The sequence below is a fragment of the Grus americana genome, chromosome 3, assembly GCF_028858705.1.
Source record: "Grus americana isolate bGruAme1 chromosome 3, bGruAme1.mat, whole genome shotgun sequence".
Classification (NCBI taxonomy): Eukaryota; Metazoa; Chordata; class Aves; order Gruiformes; family Gruidae; genus Grus; species Grus americana.
Window position 1 is genome coordinate 28,596,657 of NC_072854.1, and position 14,125 is coordinate 28,610,781.

Below are 14,125 nucleotides of genomic sequence, written 5' to 3' on the forward strand. Positions count from 1 at the left end.
ATGGAGTTGTGCCACTGCTCACCGTCATAGTTAGGGAAATATTTTCTTGTTGAGGTTCTTTGGAAGAGGACAAAAAGACTGAACCCACACCCCAATAATATGGCTTATTTAGAGACAAAAGTAAGATTACAAAACCATGGAGTGTGAAATGGTATGTAAATAGAGATTTCATATTATACTGTAGCACAGAAGAAATTCAGATGGCTAATAAAAAATGTGCAAAATAAATGTCATATACCTACACATACTTGTTATAAACCCATCAAAACTGTGTTTTGACAGAATACTGTTACTGTGTGCTGTATATACTACAATATAGCCAGCAGAACATAGCACAAGAGACCATTAGTAACTTTGGTCTGTGGTACCAAACGTATGTTTGAAGTAAAACAATTTCTTTTGAAACATTAGCTAGAGAAGGACCTTCAAGGGATTAAACTCTAAGATTATTTAATTGTTCCCACTGAAAAAAACTGGTATTGAAGTGTGTTTTCAGTTACCCCAGATCTCAATATTTTCATACATACTTTCCAGTATGAAATTAGTAACCTTTTATTTCATTGAAAGGCTCTTTTTTCTCAGTAATTTTCCATCTTTAGTTGGGAAGACTGGAGAGCTGTTGCTGGAAGCTGGATCAGTGAGAATGTTTACTCTTTGTAAAAGATTGGTAAGAAAATTATTTTAATCAATGGTATGGAGCAAGGTGAGATAAAAGGATTGAAGTGAACTACTCAATAAGGGATGTAGGCATCTACAAGAAAACCTGTAAGACATTGTAGCCTGAATTCACAACAACAACAACAACATAAAAACCTGCATTCACCTGCTGCCTCATCACACTAGTTCCTAATAAAGGAATCTGATCTGATAAACACCCTCACAAAATATGGAGGTATACAGGCAGATGATCACGAGCTACCGTCCAGCAACTGGACTGCATTAAATGACCATGTGTTTATTCCCAGCCCTTGAGTGGTGCCAATATGCCTCAATTTAAAGCAGACAGAAGTGCCTAGGAAAATGTATGCAAATAAGTTGAATAGCAGCTCTTAAAGTGGTAATTGGTTCAATTTCTGATCATCTGACCGCATAGTTGTAAACAATCTTTTTAAAGCGGTCGTGTCACCGCAGCTGCAACCTGCCCTCTGCCTAATAGCTCCCTATTACAGAACACTCACACATAAAATGAAGGATCAGCAACTGCTTCCCTCCTCATCGCAAGGGATGCTAACCAGGTCAAATAAAAATGCACTGCTTAAAGGGATAAAAAACACCATAAAAAAAAAAGATTTTGCATGTGTTAGGAAGCAGAGAACTAAAGATGGTGTAGCCCCTTACTACATGGAAATGATAGCCTGTTCAGAAAATGTATTTGTATGTTTGGATGTAAATCAGAATGATATCGTCACATCTGATAAGAATGAAGTAGCATTTCATTTCTCATTAATGGTGAAGAAAGCTTCACAGCATTTAATAGCTATGAACCTCTTAAATTTAGCAGTGCTTGAAAAGATTCTAAGCGATTTCCCCCACCCTTCCCATACTGGCCATTTTAAACACCTCCCCTCCTAGGTCACTGACCCTGCGTCCCATCCTGAGGCACGGAGGCACAACATCAGCCTTAGGTTCCTCACCCGCACCTAGGTCCTTGGCAGTTTGGGGTCAGAAGTACTTGGTGGTCAGATGCCTATGGATTTTATCGAATCTGTGGTGGCCGCAGAGGTGAATCTGCAAAACACATGTCCTCCCCCTAAGCATCCCTACTGTTTGTACTTTCCACATAGCTAATACTGGATAACTTACCTTATGTTAACATCAGTTCCAAATTTGATCTTTACCCTAAAACCTCGACTTGGGGAAGCACATTTTAGTTTTGATTTTTCCTGGGTTGCCAAAAGAAAAAAAGAAATGGACCAGGCAGTTGTGTTTCAAAACTATGAGGTATTAATCCTATTTACTTAATCATGGGTCTTTTGATCTGTCCTATTTCGATTAGATTCAAATTTTCATATTGAGAGCAAACATCAAAATAAAATAAAAAAATAAAATGAAGCACAATATCTAGCTAGTAATATGAGACACCCCCCCCAAAGCTTTGCATAAAGCCTAGACAAGATCTAGCAAAGTCAGTTGCAAAATAAATCTTATCCACCAGTCAGCAACCCCCAGACGGCAGCTCCCACGCAGACCTCAAGCCACTGGCACGACGGCAGCCGTAGGCAGCAAATGAAGCAGCTCAGCTTTAAAAGCGCCTCAGTCGGCGAAGTACCAACTGCTGCAGACACTGGGGGTTCAGTCGTTCACTGAAATGCCTGTTGGAGGGGTCCACACGCACCACCTGGGGCCGAGCTGCCTGCAGCTGGGAAACGCGTTAACACGGGGAACAGCCAGCGCAAACAGCGGTGCTCAGTTTCTGCCTCTGACTTCGAGGTAAATCTTCACGACTGAAAATTTTGATACTATTCTTGGGCAAGGTCGAAGGTGAAAACTGAGTAATCACATTTAAATCAAAACTACTTGTTCATTAAAACTTTGCTTCGGTTAATAAACGTTCAATTATTTTTTCCTCAGTCCTATTCTACATTTTTCTCTTTTTCCATTATTATGTTTTCTAGGCACTTATTTTAAAATTCAGTCTCATTAAAACTTACGGGTAAAGTATAAAAACATTATTCCATCTTACTGACACAATCGGTGTAATTTCTGAGGGCAATATTTCACTTAAACTTCACAAAATTCATAAGCAACGTGAAAACTCATTTGAATAGTTTATTACACCCTCGATTTGGTATAAATAAAACTGTTAGATTCTACTGCTTTCATCCCTGTCATGCAATTCTAGTATTCACTGCTGCAATAAATTAGGTCTTATAAACAACAAAACATCATAAAAAATATTCAAGAGATGCTGTAAATAGGGAACAAAAAGGAAATTATCTACTGCAAGCTTTTTGAGTGTAAACCTCTTGACACATGTTGTAACCAGCCAGTTAATAATTACTTTGTAAAATGTTATAAATCTGAAATGAAGCAGAGAGGATAAAACTAACAAACAAGTCACAAAGTACAATTGTTACTTGTCTGGAGTGATTATTACCACTGCCAACCAAGTTCAAAATCTTTTAACAAAGAATCTGTTTTTGTATTTCCTCCAGTGTAGCTACTACACTTGCACTGGAAAATATATATAATCCTTATCAATAAATATTGTGTCATGCAAAATATATGCTTGCGCAGATGCTGAATATTTACAACAGCAACATGCCACAAATTTTAACGCTGCTCTCAGCACACACTGTTCTCTCTCCCTTATTCATCTCGAACGGATTTTCTCAGGCTGGACAGAATATGTAATGGATGTTAAAAATCCGGGGGGGCATAAGAATGGACAGCATCGTCACTGCGTCATGCTGTAATGCAGGAGCTCTCTTCCAGAATGAAGAGGACATACAAAGGTAGCTTCAAACAGCATCCTCTTACTGTTGTGGTTTAACCCAGCAGGCAGCTAAGCACCACGCAGCCATTTGCTCGCTCCCCCCCGTTCCCCCTGCAGTGGGATGGGGGACAGAATCAGAAAAAAAAAAGTAAAACTTACAGGTTGAGATAAAAACAGCTTAATAGGACAGAAAAGGAAAGGATAATAATAACAACAACAACAATAATACAACAAAACAAGTGATGCACAGTACAATTGCTCACCACCCACCGGCTGATGTCCCCGAGTCATGGCACCCCCTTGGCCAGCTTCCCCCAAGTGCATCTACTGAACATGACGTCATATGTTACGGGAGATCCCTTTGTCCAGTTGGGGTCAGCTGTCCTGGCTGTGTCCCCTCCCAGCTTCTCGTGCACCTCGAGCCCGCTGGTAGGGCAGTACGAACAGCTCAAAAGTCCATGACTTAGTGTAAACGCTACTTAGCAACAACTACAAACATCCCTGTGTTATCAACATTATTCTCACTCTAAACCAAAACACAGCACTATACTAGCTACTAGGAGGAAAATTAACTCTATTCCAGATGAAACCAGGACACTTACAGAAGCAAATTGAAGTTTGGCAAAGTCATAAACAACTGGAAATAGCGTTATCCAAAGGACAGAGATTGGCAATCTTTGTAATTTACCCTGTTACCATTTTTAGCTATAACACTCCAGACTTTTCAGGAACGTGTTAACTATAAATTTTCTTTCAGTGTTATGGCTTGGCAGATCTTCACCATTAACTTGCAGCCAAAATGTCATTCCACGTTATGTTGCCAGCGTTACGACACTGACCTAATTTGTCCCTTGTATTGTATGTTCAACACAAGAGTCAGAAATCATGAAGAAAATGCTTTCCCGTCTCATGGTTATTTCCATATATGGTTATTTCCAATTTGAAATAGTATTTTATTACCAGTGTTCCCAAACTGGAAGCATAATAATGGGATGGAAAGGGAGAATCAGAAAGACAGAGCTGTTTAAAATGTAGCTCATTTACAGGCACTCACTTGGTGCCAATAAACTTTATTATTTTAAAAAAAAATCCAGCTGTTTATTTTTAACAATTTTCAGTTACTTATTTAGTATTCTTAAAAAAGATTTAGCTGCTCTAAACAATTTGAACATTTGAAATACTGTACTTAAATATTGTACTTATAATGTATTCTCCTTTTTTCCCACCAAGAAGCCCCCACCAAATAAAATGTTTAAGTTCTGCCATGCAAATGCCCGTATGCTTCACTGAACATCTCTTATCTTGGCTTCATATTAGCCATAATAAACAGGCTTTCATTGAATCCTTCCGTTATTATCGAGAGATATGAACAGTTGTTGCACTTCAATTTTTTACCACAAATAGAAACAAGATCCCATTATATTTTTTTTTAAGGAATGCAAGTCTTGAACATTTTTAGAGTACTAAATAGTCTCAGGATAGACCTCAGATGATAACCCATGTAATTCTAGTACTACACAATGCAACCTTTACTTAGTGTTTAGTACGCGTATGCTTAAATTCTAGGACAAATTTTAAGTATGAAAATATCATGGAATACTGTATAAATGTGGAGAAAATAAATTTCAGAGAGTTTGATGGAAAATCAATAGACAAAAAGGTAAATATTTCAGAAAGTGATATATTTAGTATAAATCGAACTGAAAAGGTTCCTAGCTTTAGAATATGTTTCTGTGCTCTCCTAGTTGATGGAGGATTGCTAAACTGTGGTCTGAGTCATGACAAGCTGTCTGAACTGAAACATCTGAGGAATGTTTTGCTCATGCTGTTTGCTCCACAAGAAATCAACTAACTTCATTAACAAGATATTTAGATAAATCATTATGTATACAAAAATGTTTTTACAGACTTAAATATTTAAAAATCTTGAAAGGGTACTCACATACTAATGACTAAAGTCTGCAACCAGAAAAAAAAAGTAATCCACCCTTCCCTCCAAAAACCAAGAAAGCAAAGCAAAAAACAATGACAAATGGAAATAATAAACATCTAGAAAATATATCAGAGGATCAACTGTGACAATTAATGGCCTGTTTGGCATCTCCCTGAGATGAAAGAATGCAAGATGAATGTTCAACAAAACTTTTTTTTTTCCTTCAGCTAAAGGTACTTAAAGAAGGCACAAATTCAATGCAGCAAAACCATAACCAGGCACAGAAGAATGCTATAAGCCACTTACGGGAACGAGGAATTTTTTTATTTCTTCCAAGGCATGACTCATACGAGAATACGCCTCCCCAGGTGGAGCAAAGACTTCAATTAATACGTGAAGCTCATCACTCAAGTGCGCATACTTGGCTTCTCCACTTTTCCTTAGTTCTTCCTCCTATGAAAAAAGGGTGGGGTTTCTTTTTAGAACTGGGAATCTACTAATTTTGCATTGATTTAGCATTTACAGAGAACATGACAAAAGAACATAATAGGAGCAGACTTCTAAACCCTTTGAGAAATAAAAGTCTAGTACAAGCCACTTAAAGATTTAAAAATCAATTTTGAGTGTTTGAATGATAAAACCAGCATAATTATCATCTACAACAGATTTTAATCAGCACAGGGAAAAAATGCTAAATACTCCAGAAGCAAGTACTGAAATATTAAATGCATAATGAAACAGCTGCATTAATCTGTCTGAATCTTAGCTGTTCACAGAAAAATAAAATAAAGATCCATTTAACCATTTTGGAGCACTTTAACAAATGCTATTGTTTATTAAAGTCTTTAAGTTATTGAATAAATAGCTGCAGGTTGTCCATGTTAGTATCCCTAAAGGAAAGTATGCCTTAGTACTTCTATTGGAGACATGAGGTCTAAGATTCAGTCCCAGTTCTGATATATGGTACCTATGCAATCTAATGTACACTGGTTAAGCTGGTGATTCTCCTCACCTAGATTTGTCTTGACAATCTTTGGGTCCTAGTTTTCCAGCTATAAAATAAGCCTAATAATCCTACTTCACGTTACAGTAACATTCTGAAACGTCAATCCAGTTTCTTATACAAGGCTTTGAGATAGTGAATGCAAATTGTAATATACATTCATAGTAGTTACCTCTGCATAAAAAGCAAAGATATGAAATAGTGATCATGGTAATGGCATCGGCTATGACAACATAATGAAAAATTTATGTCATTACTACACAAGATAGCAATAAGTAATACTGAAGAAATTATGAGTTGAAAACTCAATCTTCAAAAATATTTTGAGAAATGTAATTTGGAAGAAAATGTGTATGTATATCTGCATTTTATAGATGGAAAACATAATAAAAGAAAAAGTAGTAAACTAATTTGCTTAAAATTGGCTAAGAAATTAGAGCTTTTTAGTATATACTAAAATAATACCTTATGAACATTTAGATATCTAAGATATAAAAACTGTAACAATAGATTACAATTCTTATTTACTTAGCTTATTTAATTCTGCATTAGCTTCACTTATTTTAGCGATGCCTAATTCAGACCATTGCTTGACACTAAAAATATCTGCACGATGCTATGCTTCAAACAATACGCATACAGTTTTTTTATCAAAAGCAGAAGATCCAGCCCCAAGGACTTTCTGACTTTTGACTGAATACACAGCGGTTACATCCTTTAGCTCCAGAGCCCTCGATCTGATTCCATGATAAATCAACATTTTGCATGATTTTATGATGATAAAGTCATAACTCAATAAATGTGATCCATGATTTTATTTTAAAAAGTTGAAAATTGACATAGTTGTTTTCAACTAAAACCTACTACTAAACTACAAATTAAGATAAGCAAGACAGATGGTAGAATATTTTTATCTTTACAGTTAAAGTATCCTTGGCATTTTAGCTTATCACTGAAATCTCATCGAAATGTCCCTAAGAACCAGAGCATAATACAACAGTCTATCATGAGATGATACAGCACTTTTCAGTTTTCTGAAAAAAAAACCCCAATTGATTGCAGCTTTTGGAATAATTTGATATGAAGTATTTCAGCAGAATTCAGTTTTAATAGTTATAAAGCTACATCCTAGTAATTGCTGAAAGTTTCTTTCATACTGCTTTTTAAAGATTCTTTAAAAAAGCACCAGAAAGCCCCAAAAGTTCTTATTCAGGAGACAACTACCAACAAACTTTGTAAAAAATATAAATTGGATCTTTTTTTGAAATGCAGAAAAAGTAAAAAAATAATATTTGGCTCATTATTTTGATGAGGATTTTGCACAGCTAAGTCACCAGTAACATGATTTTATAACACAGACCTGTCTTACAGAAAGCTAGGTATATGCTCGTATGGTGGTAACAACGGTAACAACGTTTTTATTTTATTTTCTCAACAAACTCAGGAATTCTTAAAACACATCATTCTATAACCTTCCTCCTAGGTCCAGCACGTGCTTTCTGTCGCTACTGAGCAGCCATTTCTATAGCTGTTAGGAGCAGCAGGTTAGGGCTGTGAGATCCTCAACAACCAGGAACCCTGAGAGGCATCCCTACTCAAGGGCACGTCCTGCCGTGCAGCCCGCTGCTGTGCAGGAGAGCCCTGGCCTGTCCACTACATCTGGAATAAGATGATTGACTCATCCGTATTTCGGTTGACGCATGCTCAACTGTTGAACAAGATGTCTGGGTTGTGCAAAACAGCCCTCGGCTGTCCAAGTTAAGCTGGGTGCAGCCGTCACGACCGCCACTGGTGGTTATTGCTTAAGCAGAAGCGGGGAGGGGAGCACACTGTCACACCTTTGGACTTTGGCTGTTTCTCTCATAATTCTGCCTTAACCACCTGTGAGGTCCAGCTATTCCCCACGGTGCTGTCTGTAACTTTTGCCAGGTTCTCATAGCTTTTTATGTTCTACAAGTTCCCACATCATGTCCGGCAGTTTTCCAGACCCTGTTCAGCTTGCACAGCCTTGGCCAGGGTCTACCCAGCAGTCCAGTTGTTTGCCCACAGCCCCAGCATGGGAATTGTAAATGCTTAAGCCTGCTCGCGTATTCACGAACTGAATTGCAGTGAAAGACAATGTGCATTGAAAGCCTGATGGATTCACTCTAGAGAACTACCCTGAAAACGAGCAAAATGAAGTTAAGTCTTCGGCACAGGATCTTAGGAAAAAAAGCAACAAATCTGGGACCCGATCAGTTCTGATTTATGAAATGAATGGAATAGATTCCCTGGGCTTCTGCATCAGTGATGGCAATCTCTCTTAGTACTGACCCTCAGGTTAATGATACGGTTCTTATTTACGGCATGGTGATGACGTTTAACTCCACTGCGGGTTGAGCACAGCAGAGGAAATGCGCACCACCCTCCAGAGAAAATTGCTCCCTCGTCCTGATCCTCTTCCACTCCCTTCACCTCTCAAGACTGACAGTACTATATCCCATACCCAAACCCAGCCACCCTCACGCTTCAGGCTTCCTTCATCCTCATGTGCTGCCTTAAGAGTGCGTCTGTCACGGTGCTGAAGTTCACCTGCCCTTAACCTGATGCATGGCTCCATAACCCACTCCCTCATAAAAGATAACAGATATTTTGAAACACTTGCTATGTTTTATACTTTCCAGTTGACCAAAGCAGGGAAAATGAATTATGAAACTCTATAGCAGAAATTTGAGGAGTAGCGACCTCTGCAAAAGTGAAGCATGTGAGTGAAAAGAACATAAAGGCCAGGAAAAATGATGAATTATCTCTGGATGAGAAGGCAGCCTTACCATTTTAAAAGGATACGTGCTGACAGAGAACTGATTTCTGTCTGGAACCCCGGCCAAAATACTTGAATAAAACTACTGGAAGTAACTTGAAAGAACAAATAGAGTTTGCACAGCAAACAAAATTACGCAATCCAGATTGATGAATAAAAAGTGTCCTCAAAAAATTGAGATAACAGACTATCCAAGAATAATGGAAGAGAAACCTGCAGCAGGAATTGTGTAGATCTCAGAGATAAATTTCACCAATACGATACATAGAACTTCCTATAATGTAAGAAATACAGCTATGAAAAGAAACAATGGGTACTTGAAGAACAATATGAGAACTGTAGTGGATTTCATATCTTGCAAGAATTTGCAAATAAAAGCATACTGTAGAGACTAGACAAAGATGATAATCACAGCGCTGTTGCTACAGAGGAATTATTCATAAGATCAATGGACAGTGCTACAGAAGAAAGATAATGAGCATGCAGTTTGACAAATGCAAACCTATTAATTTTTAATCTGGACATAAATGCAAAAATCAAGATGTTGTCTGCAACGCTGACTGTAGTAAAAGTAACAAGTGAACTATACGGTAACAAGTAAATCAGAATAGATAAAACTTCTTGGTGTTACCTGTTCTGGGGTTAAAAACCTTTTAGGTCCTAGGTCCCATCAGTGGAGAAACAGAGATCAAAAGAAAAAAGAGGAACAATTTGAGAATGGATGAGGTGGAATGGGGCAGTTCTCAGCAAAGTACCGAGCGAAGCTAAAAGAGCTTAGCCATCCCTCGACTCTTGTTTTTAAACCAGTTATTCTCACTCCAGAAAGAAGAATAAAGGAGATGGAGATGGTGAGTACGTGAGGAGAGCTCACAGAGCAGAGCAAGAAGAGAGGGTGTACAACACCTGCAGTCAGCCACAGAGAGCCCACAATGAAACACAGGCATGTAGAAAGAACATGGCTTACAAGAGAGGTAATTTCTGGAGATACAGGTGACAACAATTATTTTTCTACACTTGATGCATCAGTAAAATTCTTACAGTTACTTTAGTGAAATGGAGTAGAGATTTGAGTACATTCAGTACCACCTTGGGCAAACAGGCCCCTCTGTTCCAGGTTGCTTTATTTCCTGATGCTTTTCATAATGAAATACAACAACATCTTAATGACAAAGAGGTACTAAGCTGTACCTAGATCATATTTTATGTTTAGATAAGTGAGAAGGAAACACATATCAATAGAAGAATGAGATGATAACACAACCATTGAATCACTATCAAAAGAGCCCAAACACCTGGGGTAAACGTTAGATGAACAAAAATACAAGTTCTGTGAAAGAAAAGAAATGTTTGGGAGAAAGGTTAACACATTAAAGTGGTATGTGCCAAAATTAAGGCTACAACCAGTGGACACTGTTACCAACAACTAGTGATCTACGTATAAATTACCTGTCAGAAAACTGATAGAGCACAGAGAGAGTTCACAAACCTACAAATATGTTCCTGCACTTGTACAAATCTAAGCAAAAGCTAAACCAGCATAGGTACGAATCACCCGGTCATTAGACAACTGCTGTTAGAACTAAACAAGCCCAGGATGTGCAATGAATGTAACCAATGAATTGCAAGTTTGCAAAGCTAATGCAGGAAATTAAAGATCCTCAAGAAATGCACAATTACCATGCCTAAAGATGCTTCCTAAGAAGATTATGTTCATCTTAAAACTTATGATCAGATCTAGGGACCACTGCATTCAGCATGCCTTCAGATTCAGGAAGAAGACTTTGCCTTAATTAACGAGATTACAAAATGTCATGTTTGTATTTATGAGAGGCTAATTACCAATTTGTTGCAACTATGTTACAAAGTAGGTTGGTTGAACTCCCACCAAGATGTTACACTCTTACCAGGGGCAAAAACATAGCTTGTATGAAGTTTTGGGTTTTTTTTCCCTAAAAATGTTGTAAAAGTCTGATCAAAGAACTATTAGTAGTCTAGTTCCATACTAACAGTTGCAGCTCAAATTACATAGAATCATAGAATCTTTAAGGCTGGAAAATACCTCTAGGATCATCAAGTCCAACAGTCAACCATCATTTTATAAAGGCTGATGACATTGTAAGAACTTTAAGAGCTTACTGTGTGAAAAATAAAGCAACGAGCCCGTGGCACAAGAGTGAAGATCCTTTGAGCAAAGCAGACACAGCTTTGTTTACACCGGTTGGAGGAAAAGGTACTTTCTTTTCCTCTGCTATCATTCTTACTTTCTGGAAATAATTTTACTAGTTCTATTACATCTTTCTAGCTCTATTTATTTCATTATGTTTGGAGCCAAGTTATCTTGGTTTTATACATTTTAATCCCTTTTTTTAGAGGCAGAGAAGGTGAACAGTCACCTTAGAGTGATACAAATGTTATAGACACTAGAAAGATCAACTAATGTTTTAGGTAATTCAACAAGCTAGCTGATGACAAATTATCAGACATTTTGAAAAGAGGGTTAGCTGTATTTACACTAAGAATTCTATACACTCTCAGTAATAGTAGGATATTTATTTATCTACAATTCTTATTGTTCAGGAAACTTTCATCTTGATAACTGTGAAGTATAAACAGTGTTCTCAAAAGCTGTGTTTAATCAAAGTAATATCTGCCATTTAAAATATACAAATAGGAAAATTTAAATTAAATATCTATACAGTCGTTATTTGTCTTCTCTGTAATTAAGTTTATTATCACTATTATTGGTCCAATGAGAATGCAGCTTTTTCTCCAAGGAATAGACAGAATATTTGTATCATAAGATTTGCAAAGGGCATTATGTCTTTGAGTATAGGGACTTGTATGAAAAGAAATGTTTTGAGGTTCTCAAGGTTCTGAATGAATTATTTTGCTACGCTCTATCGAACTGAAATATGTCAACTCCAGTTGTATAGTAGTCATGTACTTTAAAGAGTTTGGTTTTGGTCACCTAAAGAAAATACTAGAAAGAGTATTTCTACCATAGAGAAAATTCTGGAGGGAAAAATCCACACCTAAGCTATTTTATGTATAAGCAGAATGAAACACTTGTATTTCCAAAGAGTCAATAAGCAGAGGGCAAACGTGTGCACTTACCTTTGACTGTGAAGGAAAGTGAAGCTTCACTTTGGGAATTCATTTATTTGTATATTTAAACCTAATTTCACGATGAAAGCTCCAAGTGCACACTTAAAGGTAACCACTTGCTTACCCACCCATTAGATGAAGGATGCTTCCCCAAGTACGAGCCTAGAGATGAAATCCACGGATGCACGCAGGCATTACTTCAGTGCCTACATAAAGAGATTTCCAAGCCTTGCCCAATCTGACTGCATAACCTACCCACTTAGCTTATAGCTGCAGGAGAACTTAAACACCCAGGACTTAGGCATGACTTTCATCCTAAACACCAGATTGTGGCCATCTCAATTCCTGTTCAGTTGCTTCCTACCCCTGAAATCTATAGACGTCAGAGTTGTCCACAGAAGTGTCTGACCAGCAGTGCCACATTAGGGTGAAGGAGATCTGATAGTTATTTCAGGCTTAAGCTTCTTTGGGATTCATAAACTAGCGAGGGACTAAAGATAGATGTTCTGAATACACTCCTACTGAATAAAAAAGCAGTGCTGCTGCCCTTTTCCTTAATGAGGCAGCAGTTAGAGTGCTCATCAAGTTACACATTGCAAAAGTTAGGAAATAGGTGTTCATTTTAGGGAAGTTACTAGATGAATCCCACAAGAACCATTTGGGGACGTGTTCTGTTAAACTATTCATAAGTGATTCAGAAAATGAGTTGAACAGTAATAAAAATTCTCCAGTGATAAAAAACAGCTCTATCTGTGCACACTATGAAAGACCCTAGATAATGCTATTTCAGGAGAAAGATCTTGGAGGCATTCATTCATTTCTAAAGAATTTGTTCAGTGTCCAATAGTAATTAGAAGTGCGTCATCTATTAGGTATTTTCAAGAAAGGAAGAGAAATGAAACTGCAAAACCTGTACAGTTCCCCCACCTTCAATACTGAAGGCTGTTCTGTTGCCCCAATTTAAAAAAGTATTAGAACCAAAAAAGATCAAGATGAAAAGGATGATTATGACTACAGAAATATTTCCATGTGAGAAGCTGAACACGAAAATCTTGGCAATCTTGACGTTCCTGCAGTTCAGGATGTCCTTAAACTGATTCTTGGAAGACCTCTCAACTTACACTAGTTCTTATATTCTTTCTCAAGCTTTTCATCCTGCAACATGTAGGAGCTGCAAACTGAGTCCGTTCTTATGTTATTCTGTCTCATTTGGAAACGTGAACGCATCTAGTGGGGCATGACCTGTTGTATACATACAGAATAAAACAACATGCAAATCTATTATGTTTTTCTCCTACGGTATTTGGAATTGCTTGCTGATGTTTAGGTATATCTTTTTTATTAAACAACAGCTAAAACATAGACGTGTATGCTTAAAGGCAGTTATGTGTCAAATATGGAACTCACTTCTAATAATGTTTCTCCCTAGGCTGCACATTTTGTTTTAAAGATCCTGTTACTAATTAGTATTCAAATGAGCCCAATGTAGTATTACAAGTGCTTCATCTAGAAAGCAAGGCAACACTTCAGCCACTCTGATTGCTCATTATAATCAGAGCTGAGAGAGTGCAGAGGAGACAGATTTACAGCCACTTTCGGCTGCAAATTCAGGAACCACGACTGCTGCAAGACGCACGGAGCATTGACTTCACCTCCTCACCTCCTGCGGTGGCAGCCTCCCCTGACCCTCCCACGCAGCAGGGCTTTTTGAAGGATGGTGTTGTTGCGTCTCTGACCAATCCTTCGCAGTTCCACTGGGAAGCCTGTGCAAGTGCAAGGTTTAAAAGCTAGAACTGATCATCCCATTTAACCCCTCCTTGCTTTTCCTAGTGAGTCTCCACCACTGAG

At 37.8% G+C, this 14,125-nt stretch overlaps 1 protein-coding gene across 9 annotated transcripts in view; it reads right to left on the reverse strand.

The window, feature by feature from the left end:
• The window catches only part of KHDRBS2 (KH RNA binding domain containing, signal transduction associated 2), a 379,312-nt gene that overhangs the window by 185,548 nt on the left and 179,639 nt on the right, over positions 1 to 14,125 (reverse strand). For all 9 annotated transcript variants that reach the window (XR_008576623.1, XR_008576622.1, XR_008576624.1 and 6 more), the window contains exon 4: positions 5,676 to 5,822. Coding sequence is in view for 4 of the 9 variants with exons in the window: in XM_054822253.1 (XP_054678228.1) it covers positions 5,676 to 5,822 (147 nt within the window). In the remaining 5 variants the exon portion in view is untranslated. The remainder of the gene's footprint in view (positions 1 to 5,675; positions 5,823 to 14,125) is intronic.